The sequence below is a fragment of the Mauremys mutica genome, chromosome 1 (assembly GCF_020497125.1).
Source record: "Mauremys mutica isolate MM-2020 ecotype Southern chromosome 1, ASM2049712v1, whole genome shotgun sequence".
Lineage (NCBI taxonomy): Eukaryota > Metazoa > Chordata > Testudines > Geoemydidae > Mauremys > Mauremys mutica.
Window position 1 is genome coordinate 31,683,580 of NC_059072.1, and position 24,295 is coordinate 31,707,874.

At 43.2% G+C, this 24,295-nt stretch overlaps 1 protein-coding gene across 1 annotated transcript in view; it reads right to left on the bottom strand.

Annotated features, from left to right (window-relative positions):
• Positions 1–24,295, bottom strand: part of CELSR1 (cadherin EGF LAG seven-pass G-type receptor 1) — a 280,607-nt gene that overhangs the window by 58,372 nt on the left and 197,940 nt on the right. The window contains exons 6-14 of the mRNA XM_044984920.1: positions 13,853–14,010; positions 12,467–12,630; positions 10,487–10,612; positions 6,769–6,935; positions 5,813–5,998; positions 5,333–5,446; positions 4,762–4,936; positions 4,069–4,210; positions 2,982–3,102 (exon numbers count right to left, since the gene is read on the bottom strand). Coding sequence (XP_044840855.1) covers positions 2,982–3,102; positions 4,069–4,210; positions 4,762–4,936; positions 5,333–5,446; positions 5,813–5,998; positions 6,769–6,935; positions 10,487–10,612; positions 12,467–12,630; positions 13,853–14,010 — 1,353 coding nt within the window. The remainder of the gene's footprint in view (positions 1–2,981; positions 3,103–4,068; positions 4,211–4,761; positions 4,937–5,332; positions 5,447–5,812; positions 5,999–6,768; positions 6,936–10,486; positions 10,613–12,466; positions 12,631–13,852; positions 14,011–24,295) is intronic.

Here is a 24,295-nt window from a genome sequence, read left to right on the forward strand (position 1 = left end):
ACCCAAGTGTCTCCAGGGGGTCCAGTAAGACGACTGAGGAGGAGGGGGATAGAGGAAATGCCCCCAAGCGTATTCATATCCCCAAGGTCCAGGGCACCTGGCATGCTGCAGAAGGTCTTTTTCAGCGAAGGAACTCAGGGGAATGTGATCTCAGAGACTGAAGTCTCCCACTCTGGGCTAAGGCGTGGGGCTCAGGCATTAGTGCCAGTAGCCATGGTTGGAAGTCTGACCAAGATACATGTTACAGCTGATGGAGTGGTACTGGGGAGGGGGCTATAGTAGAGATCCTTAATAGAGAAGACTCTGGTTTGTCTGAAACCAGAAAGTCGTCCAGGGAAAAGAATCTGGAGGGTGGTGAAGGGCTGTGATAGCTTATAGTCAGAGTCTGAGTTCCATGCTGGAGCCAGAAACATGGGTCGGTGCCAAGGAGGAGTTGGTGCATGTGGTACTGGAAAGAACAACAGAGAAGCTTCTCTGACCTTGGAGCTGTAGCAAGATGATGGTACCAGAGCGTGGGGAGAAACCCCTGTGTATATCATGTGCCAAAAGGTGTAAGATGGTACCGAAGGAGGAGCCCTCTGTACGTGGAAAACTTCTCCATGTGACTTCTTACGTGCTACTGATGCCTCTATACCAATTTCAGTTGGAGCCTCGGTGGTATCCCTTAAGGGATGCAAGGTCTCCCAGAAGTGAGATTTATGGGGTGACCTACCTCTCTTTGTCTCCCTGGCAAGGGAAAGAGGCTTCTTTTTCTCAGAAGTCTTAGTCTCTGGGACTGCTGCTGAGGTTCCAGCAGTCAAGTGTCCTGAGATGCTGAGGCTGATGTACAGAGAAGGTATAGCCTCTTTGCCTTCTCTAGACCTGCCTTCAAACCCCGAGCAAACCTTGTAATTTGATGGGATGTGGGTGTCTCTGGGAGTGCCCATTGCTACAAGGAAAACACCTGTGGCAGGTCTGTCAGGGCTTAAACCCCAAGGTCTTCAGCATAACCTGATGTGATAAATCACTAAATCAAAAGCCCCCTAACCTGAAGCAAATACTCACCAGCAACCACACACCACAAACAAAAACACTAACCCCAGGAACCTATCCCTGCAACAAAGCCCGATGCCAACTCTGTCCACATATCTATTCAAGTGATACCATCACTGGAGCTAATCACATCAGCCACGCCATCAGGGGCTTGTTCACCTGCACATCTACTAATGTGATATGTGCCAGCAATGCCCCTCTGCCATGCACATTGGCCAAACCGGACAGTCTCTACGCAAAAGAATAAATGAACACAAATCTGACATCAGGAATCATAACACTCAAAAACCAGTAGGAGAACACTTCAGCCTCTCTGGCCACTCAGTAACAGACCTGAAGGTGGCAATTTTGCAACAGAAAGATTTAAAAAACAGACTCCAATGAGAAACTGCTGAGCTTGAATTGATTTGCAAATTAGATACCATTAACTCTGGCTTGAATAGAGCCTAGGAATGGCTGAGTCATTACACTACTTGAATATATTTCCTTATGATAACTATCCTTACACCTCTTGTCAACTGTCTGGAATTGACCATCTTGATTATCACTACAAAAGTTTTTTTCTGCTGATAACAGGTCATCTTAAATAATTAGCCTCTTAGAGCTGGTATGACATCTTCTCTGTATGTGTATATATATATATATTCTTCTTCTATGTTCCATTCTATGCATCTGATGAAGTGGGCTGTAGCCCATGAAAGTTTATGCTCAAATAAATGTGTTAGTCTCTAAGGTGCCACAAGTACTCCTGTTCTTTTTACGGATACAGACTAACACGGCTGCTACAGTGAAAAAAATTATATTGGCCATCAACCTCTTAAAGAAGCAGGAATACTAATAATTTATAAGGTACAACTAACTGTGTAAATAGTAGGTCACTGCATGGCAAAACACCACAGGATCCTGAACATGAAAGCTCTATATGGGGAGAGCTCCCAGTGAAGTCCATGGGAGGTCTGCACGCAGAGTACTTGCAGCATCTGGCCATGGTTTGCAAAAATGAGTAACTTAGATGCCAAAAGATGATCCTGCTTCATCTTATAAGTCTGTTAGTTGTATCTTCAGCTCCACCCTCCTTCTACCACCCTCCTTCTGCCTTATGGTATGAAAGTCACTCTCATTCGCATACCCACAGAATATCCAGCAGGCACAAAATACACTGCTTCACTTTTACACTCACATACTGGTGACCCAAAGCCTGGCCAATTTACATCATTACTGTTAATGTTGAATTTTCTATCACGTAATCATGTAGGGCCTGATCCCCAGCTCTGCTGAGTTTACGTTTAGCACAGAAGAGTAGAGTGGAGGGTAGAGTGTCTGTCTCCTGATCTTTAGGTCAAACTTTGCTCTTACATATACATGATTTCAGTAAGGCTTTTGATGCAGTCAAATGTGACATTCTCACAAGCAAACTTGGGAAATATGATCTGGATGAAATTACAACAAAGTGGGTGTGTAACTGGATGAAAAACCAAAAACAGAAAGAAAAGCTTTCAAGTTTACACAGAGCTCTTCTTCAGGTCTAGGCCAGGCCAGACCAGACCAGACCCAAAGAATAGCTCTGTGTAAGCTCGAAAGCTTGTCTCTTTCACCAACAGAAGTTGGCCCAATAAAATATATTACCTCACCCAACCTGTCTCTTTGAGAGTAGGGTCATATTCTGATCTTATCCAGACCATTATAAAACAGAGGATCAGAATCTGGCTCCTTATTCTCTCCTTTGCTTGCAATAATATAGTTAGTAATGAAAATAAGGAAAGAAGAGCTGCATTATATGGCTAAAATAAAGGACTAATATCAGAAAAATATGATTCCCTATGCAAAATAATTATGTTCTATATGATACAAAGCACAATTGTACAGGAATGTATATTTTACATTGCAGTTATCCAACTAATTATGTTTTAACTTCAATATTTCCACTAAATAGAAATTCTTTTGCTTACCTTACACTGACACTCTCCATTAGTCTTATTGCAGTCAGGATCAAACCCTTTACTGATCTCACAATTACATGGACCACAAATGGGATTTCCCCACCAGCCTCGGGGACAAGGCAAGTCAATTCTACAGAATGAAACAAAATAGAAAGGAGGCTCTTTTAAGTTCACTTCTGAGAGGAAAAAAAGGCATTGGGCCAAAATTTGCTCACAGTTTCATTACTGAGAGTATAATTTGCCCCAGTGCCGTTGACACAATTCAGCACATACAATAAAAAATAGAAAAAGCTTTTGTTCTGCGGGATCATTTAACAAACTGGCGTTGAGTCCAGCTCCTCTCTCTTCAGTCTCTGATAGACAACACTCCTGATTCTGTGCATCCCAATAATCTTCTCCCTGCTGCTTATTTATGGCAAGACAGGCTACTTTCAGTGCCTTTCAGAGAGCAGGTTGAATTCTGTTATTCCCTGCAATTGCAGGGCTAGTATTCTTATGTATTTTTATGAGTAAAATGTAAATGATGAGTGCTAAAGGATTATTACAGGAGTCTGTGTAAGTGATGCCAATTGGAATATCTGCCTTTCTGGTCCAGACAATACGGATGGATTTGGAAACACTGCAACCAATATGTGTAGCTGTACAATACAACAACAGAGAGGGTCCGGGTTGCAGTTTGCAAGAGGACTGATGCAGCAGATGAAAACACTCCTAAGTGACACACAAAAGGGGACAAACACAGTACATCACATGAGACTTTCCATTTTCCACGGACTTTATGAATTACACATATTGCACTCAAATGGGACAATAGATGAGAAAGTGCTAGGTTGCTGTTTGCCTCTCCATGGCCAGCTGGCTCCTTACCAGAGGAAACGGGTAGGATACCAAGAAGCCCCTCTTAAATTCTACAGGAACAGAGCTGAACTCTTGCTGTGCTTAGGAGCTCTGCAGCACAAGGGATCTGCCAAACTTTATTGTTATCCGCTCTCAAATGACAAGGGGAATTTTTGTTGAAACATTGCCTTATACTCACAGAAGGAATAGGGGAACTGGGAAAGATCAAGACATTGAACAGTAAAAAGAATTCTCTTACTTGCTCTCACAGTATTGCCCATAGTAGCTTTGTCCACATTCACAGGTGTACCCATGGGATGAGCTAGGTTTATGGACACAGGTGGAGATATGCTCACATGGGTTCAGGTTACACACATCAACACAGTCTTTCCCAAAGTACCCTGGGGAGACAAGGTTATAAGATTACAGCATCCACTGTAATTTACGATTTGCATGTCTTAGAAAGACCACCTATTTTAAGCTTATACACTAATAACACATCATGGATAATCAGTAGATTTCCCCAGAGATACTGTCAAGAAAGATACCTTTTTTCCCTCGCAGTAAAAAGCTAACAAGCTATACTTTACAACAGTTTGCAAAAACACCTTGGGTGCCCTTGGATCAATAGCTTCTGATTGTTTGCTCAGGTCATGCATTACAAATAGCTCTATATTCTCTTTCTGCAAGTTCAGGAGGTGACTGAACTTATGCAGGCACACACCTCAAAATGAAGACTGACAAGAGAAAAGTTTCAAAATGTCCCTTAGAGGCCTTGGGGTGTAAAACATAAATCTAACACTAGAAAAGATTGTGTGTGAGATATGAGAACACAGAGAAGATTAACTTAAAAAATCCCAAAGAATATCAAAGCCCTTTGCAACATAACTAAAACCAGATACAATTCCAATGCTCGAACTATTATGCCCAATTTTCATGCAAACTCCTTTACCTGGGTCACACACACAGGAGTAGCTGTCCCAGTCATCAACGCAGTAGCTGTGTTGGGGACATGGACTGGAATCACAAGGGTTGTCTACTTCGCAGCCTTCCTTTATATTGATCTTCATTGCCTGTTTCATGTTCAACGTAGCTACATTTGTAGAAGTCTCCCCCATTCGTACTCCCTGAGCACAGAAAAACAGTAACTTCAACTAAAGAGATTCTTCCTTTAGGATACAGTAGTACATACACCGAACAATGCATCTCACTAACTTCTTTAATCTTTCCGTTTTCTATATACATGAGAGCTGCTTAGTCAGGTGCCAGCTTTTTTTTTTTTTTTTTTTTTTGAAGTGTTGGACTTTGATTTAAACCAAGAAGGGAAAGAAGAAATTTCTTGAGGTCAAAAGAGACTGGATTCCTACATGAAGAAAAGGGCCATGTTTAATATTTTGGTGCTTGGATATGTTATAAAGATTTAAAAGTTATGCAGAAAACAAAACTCAGGAGGAAAAGGATAATAAAATATTTCTTTCAGGTATCTTCTCATAAATGCAAGCTACTACATATTTTATTCTTACCTGCATACAGCCATAAAAACCCTGCTGCACTGAGACTTGATCTCCAGAGATACCTCCCACAATGATGCTTTTCATTTTTAGTCCAGGAAGTTGATTTCCAATCTGCACAGTGCTCTGTTAAAGAAAGAAAAGGACAGTGGATAAGGGGGTCACCGCACTATTATCCTTTCCAACAGAGAGCACTGCTTTCCTTACAGATGCACTAATTTGACAGCAATTGACAGTAGGCTAAAAGAGAAAAATTTACTAATGAAATGAAGAGCTATTTATCTGATCTTCATTTTACAAGCATGGTCAAAAGATAAAACTCCACTGATTTCAATGGGTTTACACTAAGTGTAAGTCACTGAAGAATCTGGACCATATACTGCTTGCAGTAGGAGCAGTATATGGTATTTGTTTACCATCCCTTCCCCATTCCCTTCTTTTTAAAGGCCCTCTGTGATGATGAAAGAAAGGCCAAGTTATGATGCATCTCACCTGATACATCCCATAGTCCAAGGACATAACAGCCAGGTACTTGATGTCTTTGCCATCTTTAGCACTCTTTAACTCTATTAACAAATGATGCCATTCACCATCACTGACTCGTGACTGGGTCATCTTCAAACTAGCAACCTGATTCAGGCCGTTGTAAACTTCAAATTGCACATAGTTGTTCAAGATCTGCAAGGAAACAAATATCATCTCTATTCCTTGCTGAAATACTGAATTATTCTTAAATGAAGCTCATGATAGACCCCCAGTATGAGTGCAGGCAACCAATGCTTCTTAGAGTAACGAGCTGTAACCTGGGAAAAACTCATAAGTGGTACAGTTGCAACCTCTCCCAACACAATTTAGAGAATCCTTCTTTTAACCCACAAAGAAAGAGAAAGAGAAGGAGAAGGAGATGACAAAGACAAAAATGAGGAAGAAGAAGAAGAATAAAAATGATATGGAGTCTGAGTTACAAACACAGATCAAATCTTTGTGTCAGGACAGGACTCAGCACATCTGGAATAGTGAGGCTAAGCCACTTTTCTCAGTAACTGAATTTAGCACTAAAAGTGTTTATACTCAATAGATACTTCCGGTTTCTGCCTTATTCAGGGAAAGAGTAAGTACAACGGGCAGGTGAACACAGCAGACATCATTGGTTGACTACTAGCTCTGACTACATGTATTTCATGATAGGTAGAACAGAGTTCTTCCAGTTTATGTCAACGTATACTTACACTTCCTAAGCTTTTGCATTTTACAGTAATATATCTTATTATACAAAGCTTTTGAACTGTAAAATGACCAAGGAGAACAAGGTGATGAAATCTACAGTATTTGATGTTACATATGTTACTTTTAGCTACATGCGTGAAGATACTCAGTTTAGCCCTGTCAGTTGATATTTGGGGAAATTTTCTGAATTCTGTTCCAGATTAAGAATGCCGCACACTGACCTGAATGTTGATCTTGGATGAAGTTCCTGCATTAGCTTGCATTAACATGCCATTAACTTTCCGGGTCCTGAACATGAGTCCAATGTACCATGGTACGGAGATAGTAATATCAAGGTCACTCCAGACAATAATGCTCTCACCACTGAAACGCTGGGGAGAAGGCATTACTGTAAATCAAGAGACAAGAGAAAAAAAAACATTTTGAATCTTTTAACATAAGGACTTAGAGGAAAAACAATACAATTTGCCATGGGTTTTTCATCTGCAATTTGTTTTTATAAATGGACCTTATTCATTATTTGTGTAAGAAGGAGATATAGAACACTGAAGCCAACAGGGGTTGCTCCTGCTTATGTCAGAGCTAAATTTGGCCATACTTCTATATAGTGAGCAACCGATCAGTTACCATAGATACTACAATTGTCCCGATAATAATTACATCATTTGCCAACAGTTACCACATAGCGATATCATGGCTATCACAGTTATTTCCTGTTCTAAATCCAGAAAAGAGAATGTAGTATCTCGGAAAACATTATTTGGTAACTGTAGTCTTCATAACGGTGACCAATGGATTTTGCCTACAATAAAAAATGAGGCCTTTGTCTGCAGCCACATTAGGAGAACAGCAGCCATGAACTAAGCAGCATAAAGTCACATCCTCACATTCCATCTAAATTACATTAAAACAGTGTAATATCGGGCTGTTAAGGTGGTGATCCTGTCCTAATAGTGTCCATCATCACCAGATAAAGAAACAGATCTTAAGATGGTTAAAGAAAACTTTGTCTGATGGCATTCTGCCTGGCAAGAAATCACTTATCAACAAGTTGTGGTTGTGAAATCCCTACTTCTTTACTGTTTGTCTTTATGGTCCCCACTTCTCTATTGTTCATCTGTATGGTCTGTCTGGTTCGCTGATTGTTTCTATCTGTTACATAACTAATTTTGTTAGGTGTAAATCAATTAAGGTGGTGGGGTATGATTGGTTAAAGAATTGTTTTACAATATGTTAGGATTGGTTAGAAAACTGTTTAGTAATACTTTAGTTAAATGATTGGTTAAGGTACAGCTAAGCAGGACTCAAGTTTCACTATATAAACTGGGGTCCAAAAGGAAGTGCTTGGGAACCAACTCCAGGACATAACCCCAAGATCAGAACTGCCAGACCTCAACACCATGCAAAAGCTAGAGTCCCCCCGATGACCTGATCCTGACTGGCCAGCAGGAAAAGTTTGTCTGCCTAATTGGGAATGGTGAGCATTGTATGCTTTGCATGTGCATTCTGTTTTGGTGATTGTTAATAAATAGAGGATAAGTAGGCTATTACTGTGTAAGGTTCTTTCACTGGTAAAAGACCCCATAAACCCACAAAAGATTAAGCCCTGAGTCCATAGGGAATGGGTATTTTCCTGGAGCTCACAGAGGGGTAGAACCCAGAGCCCACGGAGGGGTAAAGTTAGGTACCTTTCCCCTGGAGCCCTAGGAACTGGGAAAGGGTGGGCGTGCCTAAATCAACCAGGTTATACCTTGAGTCCTAGGAACTAGATAGAGGTGAGATGTTCTAGAGCGTGTGGGCAACAAGTTTAGGGTAAAGTTGGGTGCCTTATACCCAAAGCCCTAGGAACTGGGAAAGGGTGGGTGTGCCTAAAGTAACAGGGTTACGCCTTGAGCCCATGGAAAAGTAAAGGTTAGTGCCCTAGTGTGCGTGTAACACAGAACTGTGTGCGGGTAACAACATGACCCCTGTCCTGAAGAGCTTAACACTCAAATAAGATAGATTCTTGGCCTAGCCAAGTTCATTGATATATATTCAGTGAGGCTGAAAGAGATGCAAAATTGCTAGAACAGCTGTTCAGAATGTATCAGTCAACTGAGCTCAAATAAGGATTTTACATTTACATGTAAACTTTTCAAAACCAGAAGTCTCCCAAATCTATATTTAGACACTTAAATAAGTGGCCTGAATTTCAAAAGTGCTGAGCATCAGTAGCGCCCATTGACTTCAACTTTAGGCTCCTGAAATCATTGCCCACATTTGCTAATAGTTCCCTTCTTTTTGAATTTCTGCTTTGTCTTTAATGGATATTTTGCCCCACAGCTATATAGTATGAGAAATAAGTAAGTTATTTGTGACCTGTTGCCTACAGACGGAAAATTCTTCAAGAAATTGAAGCTTTGGCAAGAATAAGCATTACAGCACTATATTTAATGCATGAGAACCCTTTGCAATGGGGGATATAACTGTTGCATTTACCATGAATCATACTGGTTATGATTCAAATCATGATTAGGTATTAAAACGTACCTTTTAATTATGTAAAATAGCCAGTAAGGTAATTTTTTTTACTCCAAAAACCTGATGATCTGAGACTTTTTTTCTTGGTATAATAGGTCAAGAAAATATGAATTTGATAAAACTCTTGATCTTTCTACCCAAAACTAGGAGAAAGAGAGAAGAGACTCAAGCCCATTGACTTCAGTAGAATTATTCCACATTTACACCAGTATGAATGATATCAGAATTAGGCCCTGCCATTTTAGCCAATCATCCAATCCTGCAGTTTCAGCACAGTTAATCTCAGTGGAGAGATTAACCAGTCAGATGCTATATAAGACATGATGGAAACCAGCGAATGGTTGACAAAGCTACCTGTCATCAGGCAACATGACAAATGAGGTCTTTCTTTTTGAGGAACCATCATCCAATAATCACTCTAGCATCTATTTCCTGCTAGCGGGAAGCAAGAGTGTGCCTAACTTTCTTTGGATATGGAATAAGGAAACCCCTGTTCAAATTTCAAAGACGTATGAGTCAAACTACACCAGTGTACATCTGGAATAATTCCATTCACTTCAATGGAGTCACTCCAGATTTACACTAGGGAAGGTAAGGCTAGAATCTGAACTTTTATTTCTTAGAAAGCAACCTAAACCTAATTTTGCTGGGATTTTCCCCTTAGAATGGGAGCATCACTATAAATTAGCAACCTAGGCTAGGTGCTATTCCATATAGACTGTGGGTCGGGGTTGTAATGCCAATGCTGCTGCATTGAGCCTCAGCCTCCAGCTATGGTTTTCCTAATGAGGAACCTCCCTTACCTCCCCAGGAAAGTAACTGGGTCCAAATTTTTCATTCCCTTATAAAGCACACCTGCTGCTCCTTTCCTATATTTTAACAACAAGTTTTACTTATCTATACACAGTGTTTTCAGTCACAAGTACAGCCCAATAAAAGGTAAAGTGTTCTTATTAAGGAGGGATTGCCTTCCGCTGAAGGAAGTAAGAATTAAGTCCATGTTCATTTTGGGCCTGATCCAAAGCCCACTAAAGTCAAAGGGAGTCTTTCCATTGATTTCTATGTGCTTTGGATCAGACGGTTTTATTTTAAGTAAATTATGGATAGTACCAAGCGTTGCTGAACTAATTCACTAATGTTAGTAAATAGATAATAGGAAAAGATAAAAGCTGTTACTGTTTATCCCAATAGGGTTTCCTGATTGATATTTTCCTGCTTCTTTAATCAAAAGTCAGCAACCATCTTTAATATATAGATGAGCACACAGTTATTTCAAACTTCATTGCAATATTCCATTATCTGTCCCCTAAAGCATCTCAAACTTCCATATACATTATTAGAAGTTAATTATTAAAAACTAAATGCCAAAACACACAGGTAAACTTGAGGACACATACACTGGGAGCCTTGTGCACCTACCTTGCTCACAGTTTTTCCCACCATACCGCAGGGGGCATTCACAAGTATAGGTGTTCCATTTATTCACGCATGTGCCTCCATTTTGACACCAATTAGTATCACAGTAGTTCTTCTGAGCTGCACAACCTGGAATTTAGAAAGCAGAGCTATTCAGCCTAAAACCATTCCACATCTGTGTATTTGGTAATGGTGTTCGCATAACACCAAAACAGACTTAAAATTACTTTAACAATAGGTTTCTGAATGACTGTCTCTGGGCTTTTTTCAATTCTGAAGGGAAAGGAAATCATTAAAGCATTACAACATTTTGAGAGCCATATGATCAAAAGAGACCAAGAAACCTCTCAGATACAGACCAAGGGCTTAATTCTGGTGTAACTCTACTGAAGCCAGTGGAGTGATACTAGTAGGAATGTGCCTCCAAATCAGAAAGCAACCAAACTGAAATCTTTCTTTGTTCTACTTCCCCCAAAACAAGAGCATATTTACCTAGATGAAAAACTGAATTGTGTTCAGCTAATTTTACGGTAAAGACACAATCTGGCAAAAGCCAGATAATTCAAAGTTAGTGCTGAATTCCACCCTTAACTCATGGTCACTACTCATTAATTACCTGAAAAGAACACACAGGATCAGAAGTGAGTGCCTCCTCTAGTGCATCACTGAACTAGACTTCCACCAGGCTGTGAGAAGAACTAACTACTTTTACAGATCAGTGATTTGCTCTGCTCTTTCCTTCTGGAGATCTGAGCACCACTTCCCACTTGCTGCCTCTTCCAATATAGGAGCCAGACAGCGGAGACTGTACTCAGAAACTGATCACTTTATAAGGCAGTACAATGGTATTCAGCAGGCCAGAAGAAGTGCAGGTCATGTTTCATTTTTAAACCACATTTTTTTAAAACTCATGATAAGTATGCACAAGCTTCTGAGCAGCTTGCATTTCAGGTTTGGAGAGCTACTGCATTTGTTTTAAAGTATAACCAGAATTGGTTAAAATATTCCACTCTTCTTGACCTCATTACATTTAGTTTCAGAGCAGAGTGAGCTTTAATAGCTGAGATGCAAACACATGAAAATGGAGGGTTATTAAAAGAAATTCTGGTGCAACCGCTACAGTTCAGGGCAGATGTGCTGCTCAAGTACCATCTTGCCATCAGAGTGCTTGAAACACGACTTAGAGCAATGTTAATTTAGGGCTAAATTCTATGTGCAAATCCCTGGATGATATTCTCCTCAGTGCAGAGGACCTACAGAAGCTTTGTGAACCTCCTAAGTGCCATTTTTTTCTTTAAGTGGTGCACACAACCTCAGGACATTGTGTTGGTCTTCGGCACTGGCATGAATTTCACCTAGCTCAAACAAACGGGGTACGTGTAGGGGATATATACAGGGACCAGGCTAGAAAGACTTTTCCCTTATTTTCCAGACTGCTCCATGGTGGCTACGACAGCTTCAAAGATGCGACAGCTTCTGTGGCTGTTATATTTCTCCCAGAGAGATGGCAGAGGGGTTGGCAGTGAAGAGTAAAAGTGTGTTTCCCTCTCCCCATAACCCTATCTAACCTGCTCTGCACTAGGGTTGGGCAGACTCCTTATTCATACTCCCAAATCCTCCCCTCCACTGTTCATCTGAGCAGAAATAGTTCCAAGATCAACTGGGCCTTCCATATCCAGTGGCAGCATTGCAGGGGTGGGGGAATGGAGGAGGAGGGCAGGATTTCTCCTGAGGTGAAAAATATCAAGGACTGTCGTCGCAAAAATGTGCATGTGCCTCACTGCTGTGTACATGCGCAACTAGCTGACCTACACCAATTTGCACCCTGCCAATCAAGTGCTATTTTTCACATGGAAAGGTTGCAGTTTTCTATGCATACCCCATGCACCTGCCTCTGAAAATCTGGTTCTTGGTGTGCACAAGAACTCTGAGCGTGACAGAAAGCTTCTTCTTGTGGCCTTTTGAAGATCTGGAAGTTTATACCTGCAAGAGTGCCATTATTGGCTATGAAACTAGCCATGTCGATTGGCTTGTTGTCAATGGAGAGGTTCCTCATACAGCCAATAAACTCTCTGTTGTGCACAGGGAAATCTTCAGGCAAGTTTGGGACACCCCCAAGCAGGAGAGGTCCAGTCAGGTCCAAAGATCTAAAGAAGTAAGAAATAAGATGGATTATTTTCATTTATTTGGCCTCCTTTACTTTACAGTTTCTTCACAGCTAATCTGACTAAAGAAATCTGAGATAGTTAACTGTTTTTTGTTAGCTCATTATTTGCAGGATTTAGCTTCACAAGACTGTAAGTACCGATCTCAATAATCAAAAAGAATCATAATAAAATTAGTTGCAAATTTGTAATTTAGGACTGTAGGAGCTGCCATACCAACCACACCAATAGAGTCAAATATTGGTCTCTGACAGTGACCAGTACTAGCTATGTTAGAAGGCGTAAATGGAAAATTATGAAACAACATGCATCTATGGAAATTTCTTTTTAATCCCAGGTAGTGAGATGTTGATTTATAGCCTAAAGCAGGAAGGTTGCTATGTTATATAGACTTTTATTCTGGCTGGTGTAACTATGGCTAATAATCTTGTTATTCATAAATGGCTAGTTCCTTTTTGAATCCTCCTAGGCGCCTTATGTTAACATCCTGTGGCAGTAGGTTCTGCTGGATAGTTATATAACCTATAAAAAGTATATCTTTTAATCAGTTTTAAATGTTAACGAGTCTTTTAACTTCAATGAGTGTCCTCTTGTTCTTCTATTTCGGAAAAGAGTAAATATAATCACCTGACTGGCCTTTTTGACATAATTTCTATCATGTCTCACCTGTTATTCATCTTCTCTCTAAACTAAATAATACTAGTATTTTCAATCTTTCTTCAGACAGAAGACTTTCCGTGTATCTAATGATTTACATTGCCCTTCTCTGGATCTTTTCTCTTTTTCCTATAGCCTTTCTGAGATGGGATGATGTACCATTAATTTAAATGATGATGTCAAAATCTTTTCAGTATTACTCTCTTTTTCTTAATGCACCCTCACATTTTATTTGCTTTTCTGACTGTCGCTGTACAATGAACAGATGTTTCCACTGAGCTTTCAACAATGATCCCAAACAATTTTTCTTGTGTCTTTACAGTTACTTTAGACTCAACAATGTGTATGAGCCATTTAAATTGCTCCTTCTGATAGTCACTGCCTTTCATTTATGTGCTCTGAATTTCATCTGCCAGTTTAACGTTAGTCAGTTTGTTTTCTTATAAACTCTTTGCTACGTGTGCTTTTCTTCTCACTGCCCATGTGTTATTGCTCAATTCCTTTTAAATATGAGAATGAATAATAAATATCTGTAAAAATCTCTTACTTTTTTGAGCCACTTTGAGTTCCTTGGGCAGCACATGTGTAGTTCCCAATGAGACTTCCGAAGCGCACAGCCACTGCAGTGTCACAGTCATCCACTGTTACTACTGCCACCTTCTCTCCTGAAGGTCCATGAGGAATTCCTAATCGGCCAATGTGGGGCTTCAAGAAAATAAACAACATACCTGTAAATAAGGCTACAAACTCAGCAGAATCAATATGCCTGCAATCCACTCACACAGCATCATTCTGTTTTTAAGATGACTAAAGTAGGCTGTGCAACCAAACATGCACTAGTTAAGGTGGGACACTCAACTGTGCAAGAGGAAACAAAATGGCTGACTTCATCTGAGAATAGTAACAAGCATCCAGAAGAACAGAGTGATGATTTTCCACTCTTGATCTGAATTTGAAAAATAGGTATGTAGCTCGGCCAGAAGCTATATATGTCTCGTTTCTATTGATGAAGTGATTTGGTCCAGATCACTTCAAACGGTTCTATTGCACTAACACAGGACGGTCTCCAAACAATTCCACTCCTGTCACCAACTCTCCCCTCTCATCTAAAGTGAAGAGCTCACTTAAAAATGTTATATTTCTCACTCTTTTCCTTGCAAAAACAGCCTTGACAATATAAACTGACACAATATGTCTCACTAGGGTTAACAGCGTGAAACCAATTTTTCATTGAAAAGAATGACACCCCCTTCACAACGACCCAGGACTGGGCTTTAGAGGGCGGAAAAAATTACAGCGACAGGCTACTTGATTTTGGGGAAGATTCCAGATCAAGGTCACAACTGTATACCACTGTGCCACCCAACTACTATGGCACTAGGGCTGCCTCGGGGTAGGTCTATACTTACCGCGCGGGTCGACGCGGAGAGTTCGACTTCTTGGAGTTTGAACTATCGCGTCTAATCAAGACGTGATAGTTCGAACTCCCCACGCGCTCCGGTCGACTCTGGAACTCCACCACCGCGAACGGCGGTGGCGGAGTCAATCTTGGAGCCATGGACTTCGATCCCGTGGCGTCTGGACGGGTGAGTAGCCCGAACTAAGGTACTTTGACTTCAGCTACGCTATTCGCGTAGCTGAAGTCGCATACCTTAGTTCGACCCCCCACCCCTTAGTGTAGACCAGGCCTCAGAGTCCCAACGACCCCTGCTGGTACCTGAGCCAGATCCTCTGCTGAGCAGACAGAACGACCTCAGGCCACAAGGAGAGGCAGTTCCACAGAGAGGCAGCATGGTGTTGTGGACTAAACGAAGGACAGAGGGCAAGGGACCATTCTCAGCTCTGACACTCAGTCCTTCAATGGCCTTGCTTCCATCACATAGGCCAACATTGTCAAATATTTTTGTGGGTGGTGAGAGACATGGTCACAAATGTTTTGCAGGGCTGGCAACAAATGTTAAGACCAGTTCTCTTCTTATACTGTCTATCTGGATACTCACACTATAGCACTGAGCTCCTCACTAGAATTAATGAATTTATGCTCACACAACACCCTTGTGGGGCGGAGGTGTGGCATTTTACAAACGAAGAAATGAAGTACAGAAAAAAAATGACTGATGGTCACAAAAGTCTATGGCACCACCAGGAACTGAACACAAATCTCCACCCAAGGTCTTAACCACAAGAATATCCTTTGTCTTTTTATAGCTCCATTAACTTCAAAAGAGTTATTTCAGTCTGACACCTGTGTAACTAAGAGGAGAACTAAACAGTCACCCGGAAACTGAAATACAGATCCCTCAAACTGAGGAATAACGCATTTGTAAGAGACACAGTAACAGTGTGACAAGGTAGGGGAGGTAATATCTTTTATTGGCCCAGCTTCTGTTGTTAAAAGATACAAGTTTTCGAGCTCACCATGAGAAAGCACTCTAGGTATGCTCAAAAGCTTGTCTCTTTCACCAACAGAAGAGACAATAAAAGATATCACCTCACCCACCTTGACTCTCTAATTATCCTGGGACCAACAGGGCTAGGACAACATTGCAAACAATAACAGTATCAGTCTAAACTAAACAACAACAATTGATAAAAGAAAGTCATTTTTCACATTTCATAGCTGTAGAAAGCAACTGAGTCCTTCTCTAACTTCACAGCTTCTATGAGAACACTGTATGTAATATACAGCATTGCATGAGCCAAATCCTGCTCACTTTATTCATGTCCCACTGAGGTCAATGGGGCTACTCAGGATTTAACACCCTACCTATTACATAATTGAAATCAGAGAGATATTCTTATGATCCTTTAGCCTGCAGTGCATTCCCTTCACAACTTATATAGTCATTTACATGGCACATTTCTTTGGTATTGAGTTTATCTGTACTGCAACCTAGGAAGTAACAAGGGGATAAAAGATCAATTCTGTCAGTTTCAGATTTTGCATGAACTTACTGAAATGGTTAACAGTTTCATGAGCTGCAAAGAATAACAGCTTCATTTATAAAGCTAATTATACTGCTGCATAAAAACATTTTACAACGAAGTTTCCTGGTCTCAAACAATTCCAGTTGGAAAGTATTTTCCATTTCCTCTATGAACAGATAACATGATCACATAGTTTGGCAGCTGTTCATGTAAAGGTTTTGACCTCTATTAAGTGATATTAAGGCACATTTTGTATTTCCCAGATTCTATGGGCTACATAGCAGTCTAATTTGGAAATGATTGGGAGCATACATAGATGCAATGCTGAAAATGTTAGTAACAAGCTGGTCAAAATTAAGGAATTAATAAATAAAATATTCCAGCTAATAGCAAGACCTTCTGCTCCAAAGTTGTAATTTACATTTTTGTACTAATGTTATACATTTTGAAGAAAAACTTAACACTTAAGTTCAAGATGTTTTAGTTAAACAAGTCTGTTTATTAAATTAGAAGCACCAGAGGAATTGCCAGAGGGCATCTTCTCCCTCCACTGGAGGAGTCTGCCCACAGTTAATCAGGCTTGCAGCCTGGATTTCCTAGTGAATCCACAACTGCTTCTGGATATCAAGTAGCTGCAGTGGCCAAGGCAGCTTTTTGTCCCTTATATTTGACTAGGAGTTGCAACTTTTTCTTTTAGCTGATGCTTTGTCACAGTGATCCTGACCTTTGACACCTCAAGATTAGATTATTAGAGTATAATCTACAGTTCTTAAGGCTATACTTTAAGTCCGGAAAAGCTTGGAAGTTTAAACTGATACAGAATATGGCAGCCTGTTTGTCATCGAGGGGTCCCCAACTACAGAACTTTCTCCTCACCTCAGTTCAAAAAAAATCCTGAATCTTCTGACTTTCTCATCATGTTGCATGGCCTGTTTGTTCTCCAAGACTCCCTGAAAGGGAGGGATCAGTTGCTGGTAAGGGACAAAGTTTGTTGGTGATTTAGTGGGCAATGGAGTCTTTTTTTCCTTTTAAATATCGTTACAATATCCACCTTTCCAGCACCTGGCATGGGGCACACTTTACAACAAAAAGACAAACATCTAAAATGATGTAAGTAAATATTAAAATAAATCAACTAACTGTTCCTTATACAGAAGGGTTCAAAGCAACAATGTATCAGGAATAACAGTACAAAGAAAAGTAAACTGGTGAGACTACATGATAGCAGACAAAGCATTCCTATTTAGGGTCTGGTTCTTGCTCATATGGAAGACAAATGAGTTTTGCCATTGACTTCAACAGGAGCAGGACTGGGCCCTTACAGAAGATAGGTTCAGTAAAAATAGCAACATCCACACTGTTATTCTCAGGGTATGTCTACACTACAAGACTATTTCGAATCAACTTAAGTCGAATTTGTGGAATCGACCTTATGAAGTCAAATTTGTGTATCCACACTAAATACACTAATTCGACTGTGTGAGTCCACAGTAACGGGGCAAACGTCGACTTTGGAAGCGGTGCACTGTGGGAAGCTATCCCACAGTTCCTGCACTCCCCGCTGCCCATTGGAATTCTGGGATTTCCCCCCAATGCATGCTGGGGGGGGAAAACTGTGTCGAGGGTGGTCCTTGGTAACTGTCAACATTCAACCGTCACTCCCGCCGGCGGGAAATCAGTTTGCGCACTTTTCCTGTTATAAGTGACAGCGCGGACGCCACAGCACTCCACTGCCATCATGGAGCCCGCTGCGATCATCGCTGCACTTATGGCCGTTGTCAACTCCTCGCACCTTATCGTACACCTCTTCAACAGTCAGATGCTGAGAAATTGGGCGAGAAGACAACGGCAGCGCGGTGAGGACATGAAGTCTCAGACTGGCACAGACCTGTCAGAAAGCACGGGACGCCGCGCCGTGGAGATCATGGTGGCACTGGGTCATGTTCATGCTATGGGACGGCGATTCTGGGCCCGGGAAACAAGCACGGACTGGTGGGACCGCATAGTGCTGCAGGTCTGGGATGAATCACAGTGGCTGCGAAACTTCAGGATGCGTAAGGGCACTTTCCTTGAACTGTGTGACTTGCTGTCCCCTGCCCTGAAGCGCAAGGACACCAGGATGCGAGCAGCCCTGACAGTGCAGAAGCGAGTGGCCATAGCCCTCTGGAAACTTGCCACGCCAGACAGCTACTGGTCAGTAGCGAACCACTTTGGCGTGGGCAAATCTACCGTGGGGGTTGCTGTGATGCAAGTAGCCAACGCAATCGTTGAACTCCTGCTCTCGAAGGTAGTGGCCCTGGGAAACGTCCAGGTCGTCATAGCTGGCTTCGCCGCAATGGGATTCCCAAACTGCGGTGGGGCTATAGATGGGACTCACATCCCTATCCTGGGACCGGACCACCAGGCCAGCCAGTACATTAACCGAAAGGGCTACTTTTCAATGGTGCTGCAAGCACTGGTGGACCATAGGGGATGCTTTACCAACATCAACGTCGGGTGGCCGGGCAAGGTTCATGACGCGCGTGTGTTCAGGAACTCTGGTCTGTTTAAACGCCTCCAGGCAGGTAGTTTCTTCCTGGACCACAAAATAACTGTTGGGGATGTGCAGATGCCTACAGTGATCCTCGGGGACCCAGCCTACCCGCTAATGCCCTGGCTCATGAAGCCCTATACAGGCGCCTTGGACAGTGAGAAGGAACTCTTCAACTACCGGCTGAGCAAGTGCAGAATGGTGGTGGAGTGTGCTTTCGGACGTCTCAAGGGGAGATGGCGGAGCTTACTGACTCGCTCGGATTTCAGCGAAACCAATATCCCCATTGTTATTGCAGCTTGCTGTGTGCTCCACAATCTCTGTGAGAGCAAGGGGGAGACCTTTATGGCAGGATGGGAGGTTGAGGCAAATCGCCTGGCTGCAGATTATGCTCAGCCAGACACCCGTGCCATTAGACGATCCCAGCGGGAAGCGCTGTGCATCCGGGAGGATTTGAAAGCTAGGTTCCTCAGAGAGCAGGGTAACCTATGACTGTCCAGTTGCTTTACAGAGAAGCTGAACCTGCCCCTGTTTCTTTACCCATTTACTGTTGACTCTCCTCTGCAGTCTCATACCCCGTTCACCCTGTTTGCCCCCTTCCAACACACGTGTAAAAATAAAGTTAATGGAGCATTGTTATTTAAAAACCTTTTTTTTAATAATGATTTCGCGTCAAAGGGTTGAAACAGGGACGCGGACTGTGGTGGGTAGAGTGTGCAGTGATGTAGAGACCGCTTCTAGACTCTAGGAATGATAGGCTACTGCTCCTACAGCAGTCTCTGGGGGGAGGACGGTTACAGGTGGGTGTGCAGGAAGGGGTGAAGGGTGTAGGCTTTGGGACGGAGTTTGGGTGCAGCCTCAGGGCTGGGGGTGGGGGCGTAGGAAGGGGTGAGGGGTGTGTGGGAAGGGGGAGGAGGCGTAGGGGGTTGCGGGCTGGGGCTGGGGCTGAGGGTTTGGGCCATTGTGGAGGCTCAGGGCAACGGTAGAAGGGCAGGATGATGGCAACCTGCCTTGCCATTTGTGGATGGCAGGCGCTAGTACTCTGGGGCAGCAGACAGCATTTGTGCCGGTAGCCGCTCTACTGTCAGGTAGGGACGCAGTGCGGGGGGGGAGGGGGGGAGACGACCCGCCGGGGGAGGGGTGGCAGGTGGGCGCTGGGACCTGCTCCAGGCAAGGAATTGACGGGGCGGGGGGAGACCCGCGTGGGTCAGGGCCCGATCCAGGCTGGGCCGGGGGAGAGACCCACCTCCAAGTATACCTGGAGCAGGGCACCTGCCGCCTATGAACAGAACATTAAAAACACCTCACAGACTGACCAGGGTGCCTAGTGACTGCACTCAGTGAGTAACCTGCTGTTGATCCTGCCCCCATGTCTGTACCCTGTTCATGGTGACTGTCCTATGCAATTACCAAACCCCTCTCCCCCCTTCACAGAAAGTCTTCAGCAAACAAACATGACAGAAACAGTAATTAAAAGCAAACTACTTTTAATACTCGACAACACAGTAAAGGTGAGAACTTTTCAAAATCTAGGGACTGAGAACTTTTGGGTAATTTAGCAGTCCGCTGTGGTGCAGTGACAGTTTTCATGGCCCTTGGAACCCTCCTTCTTGTTATTCTGGGAGAGGTGGGTATTGGAGTGTGTGGCGGGGGAGGGCGGTTGCAGACACAGTGCAGGGGGGCTCTGTCCTCCTGCCTGCGGTCCTGCAGAATATCGACAAGGAGCCTGAGCGTGTCCGTTTGCTCCCTCAGTAGTCCAAGCAGCGTTTGAGTCGCCTGCTGGTCCTCCTGACGCCATCTGTCCTCCCGTTCGCTGTGTGAGCGCTGCTGCTGTGTGAGGTTCTCCCTCCACTGGCTCTGCTGGTCCGCTTCTGCTCTGGAGCAGCCCATAAGTTCTGCAAACATCTCGTCCCGGGTCCTTTTCTTACGACGCCTAATCTGCGCCAGCCTCTGTGAGGGGCATGGTGGAGCAGGTCGGGATACTTTTGCAGCTGTGTGAGGGGGAAAAGGGAGTGAATTGCTTACAAAGATGCCTTTTCTTAAAAATGAAACATAGTCTACTCATTGCCTGTGAACCAGACCATAGACGGCACCTATCTCCTGAGCACTCACTCAGGGAAAGTTCGATTTATCTGCATTCGCTTTCATTGCCAGGGGTATTGCACTGCAGACCAGACAAGCGGGGCAGGAAAGCTGAATCCGTGGAGCAGCCAGGCATGGTAAGCCAAAGGCTTTTGGCTGCTTAAAAGTCAATGTCCAGCTCTGTCCTCTTGCTGCAGGCAATCCTGAAAGCATAAACTCTGCCCCTGTTCCACCCCCTCACAGTTTTCCCCTGGAAAAGACCCCTGTATGCTGCCACTCTGTAGCCTCCAGCACGTGGCTCTAAAGTGACGCTTCTTGTTGTTCTAAGGAACAGTGAAGCACTACCAATAGTAATAGTACACAAATCACTCTACTTCCATGCAGGAGTCTGCGCGCGAGATCACCCTGAGGAGGGTGTCACAGAGAGAGAGAGAGAGCGCATGCTGAATGAAAGCCAGCACAAGCCAGGGCCCTATGCTGCGATGCTCATCAAGGCACTGGTCCCGGAGTACCAGCTGAGAGCGTGGCACGGAAAAGTGTGCTACCTCGGAGCACCCAATAAGCCAGCTCTCCCCAGGAACCTCCTCCATAGACTTTTCGACTACCTCCAGGAGAGCTTCGTGGAGATCTCCGCGGAAGATTCCTGTTCCATTCCCCTGCATGTAGACCGTCTGTTCGCCTAGTCTATTTTCCTGTTCCATTAATAATAAAAGTTTACATGTTTAAAGCACTTACCGACTGATCCTTCTCCTGATTCAGGGTCCGTGGTAAGGGCTGCGGAGGGTTGGTAGGGGATCTCAGTGAGGGTGATGAAGAGATCCTGGCTGTCGGGGAAATCAGCGTTGTAAGCGCTGTCGACTGCCTCCCCCTCCTCATCTCCTTTCTCATCTTCCCCATCTGCGAACGTCGATGAGGAACTGGCCGTCGACACTATCCCTTCGTCAGAGTCCACGCACACTGGTGGGGCAGTGGTGGCAGATCCACCGAGAATGGCATGCAGTGCCTCGTAGAAGCGGCATGTCTGGGGCTGGGCTCCGGAGCATCCGTTTGCCGCTTTGATTTTATGGTAGCCTTGTCTCAGCTCCTTGACTTTCACGCGGCACTGCATTGCATCCCGGCTGTATCCTCTGTCTGTCATGGCTTTGGAGACCTTCTCGTAGGTCTTCGCATTCCGTTTGTTGGAGCGCAGCTCCGAAAGCAGAGACTCATCGCCCCACACACCGATCAGATCCAAGACTTCCCGGTCAGTCCATACTGGGGACCTCTTTCTATTCTGGGATTGCCTGGACTCCTCTGCTGGAGAGCTCTGCATCGTTGCCGGTGCTGCTGAGCTCGCCCCGATGTCCAACCAGGACATGAGATTCAAACTGGCCAGACAGGAAAAGGAATTCAAATTTTCCCGGGTCGTTTCCTGTGTGGCTGGTCAGAGCATCCAAGCTCGGACTGCTGTCCAGATCGTCAACAGAGTGGTGCAGTGTGGGATAGCTCCCGGAGCTACTAAGTTCGATTTGCATCCACACCTAGCGTAATTCGACATGGCCATGTCGAATTTAGCGCTACTCCCTTCGTCGGGGAGGAGTACAGAATTCAAACTAAAGAGCCCTCTATGTCGAATTAAATGGCTTCCTGGTGTGGACGGGTGCGCGGTTAATTCGAATTAACGCTGCTAAATTCGAATTAAAGTCCTAGTGTAGACCAGGCCTCAGAGGGAGATTTCAAGGACACAAGCAAGAGTTAGGTGTTCCGTTCCCATGACTTTTAATGGGAACTGGGCACCGAACTGCCCTTTGTGCCTTTGAAAATCTCCTCTTGAAACACCATGCTACCTAAAAGCCAAGTTTCATTAGCTTTGCTGTACAGTAATTCTGCAATCATGAGTAAACGTTCAGTGCGGTGCACAGGAATTTACCAGCATGACTCCCATTAATGTTAATGGAAGTCATGTAACTAAATCCTGCTCACAGAGCTGAAAATTTACCTCTCACTGTCTAACCTTAAGGGCTGCCTTTCCACATAGTGTTTGTGTGGAAATAGGTTGGGGTTCAAACTTCAAAGACCACATGCTGTAAAAGTGAGAAATATGCAGAGGTACCAACAGCTCAATAAATAAATAACCAAAAAGTAATCTACGCAGAGGTCTCAGTTCCACATATGCAAATTAGAAATGAAGTTGATTCTTCCTCATCTCACAAAAACAAGCTGCACCTTGCAGAGCATTCTTGTCATTATCATGTCCCACATTCAAGTATGTTGCACCAATTCTTACTTTTGCTTGCTACATTGCCAATGAATGACCTTACAGGTTCGTGTCTTATTTAGATAAGGGTAAGAAGCAGCTCTGGCTAATCAATCAAGCATAGGCTTTTGGGAGCCAGGAACCCCTCATTTCTAATCCCACTTTGGACGCTGACTCATTCTGTAGCCTGAACATATCACTTAGCCTCCATGTATTTGACTTTCCCCCACCTGTAAAATAGCAATAATAATATTTACCTCCCTCAGATAAGGGCAATTAGCACACACAATCTCCACAGAGCTTTAAAAACATTAACTATGCCTCAACACTCCAGTGAGGGAGGTTAGAGTTCTGACACCATTTTAAGGAGGGGCAATCTGAGGTTTAAGGTTTAACCCATGGCATTCCCCATGACACAGAGGAAGCCATGGTTAGCCTCACGATTATAATGAAGAAGTTCCAGACTCCCAAGCCTGTTTAATCAGATCACCTCTCTCCTTCAGACCATGATAAAGGCACCTGTGAGATGTCTCAGACTCAATGAATGACATCAAATGTGATCTAGAGGAACCATCTTCTCAGAGCCCAAAGGTAAAGATGACATCCTTTTGGGTGCAGATTTTCTATTTCTAAGGTCTATAGCAGACTCAAGTGACACCTCCTCACATGTATTTTATTCAAGATGTCAAGTCAGATTCTAGTAAGATCCATCTGAGGAGTGGCAATCTGTTTGGCTTTTTTCCTGACTCTTCAACATAAACAAACATATATATACTCTCACAGGTGTACATTCACACATTAAAATGCTAATAATCTTAATCTGTGAAATTTCAGTTTTACAGTGATGGGGTCATCAGAACATGTATCTGTCTTATAGTCTGCAAATTTGATATCCTTTCTGTCAGTATCTTACTTTAAAAATCAGAGACAATGCTAAATTGATGTATTTCAATATGATTTAGACGTTCCAGCCACTGAAAGCAAATATTTAAATAATTCATGCTCCATTCAGTTATCCATTAAAGGTACAGATGGTCTCATGGTAAATACTGTAGAGAAGAGATCCACAGATTAAGGGATAACGCAGGCTCTGTCTTAAACACTTAATGGCTATATTTTTTGTACTGTATTAATTATATTTCTCAAATGTCACAATCCAAGTTCAGTGGCCAGTTTAACAAAATGGTCCAAACTTTGGTGGATTTATTTGTAAA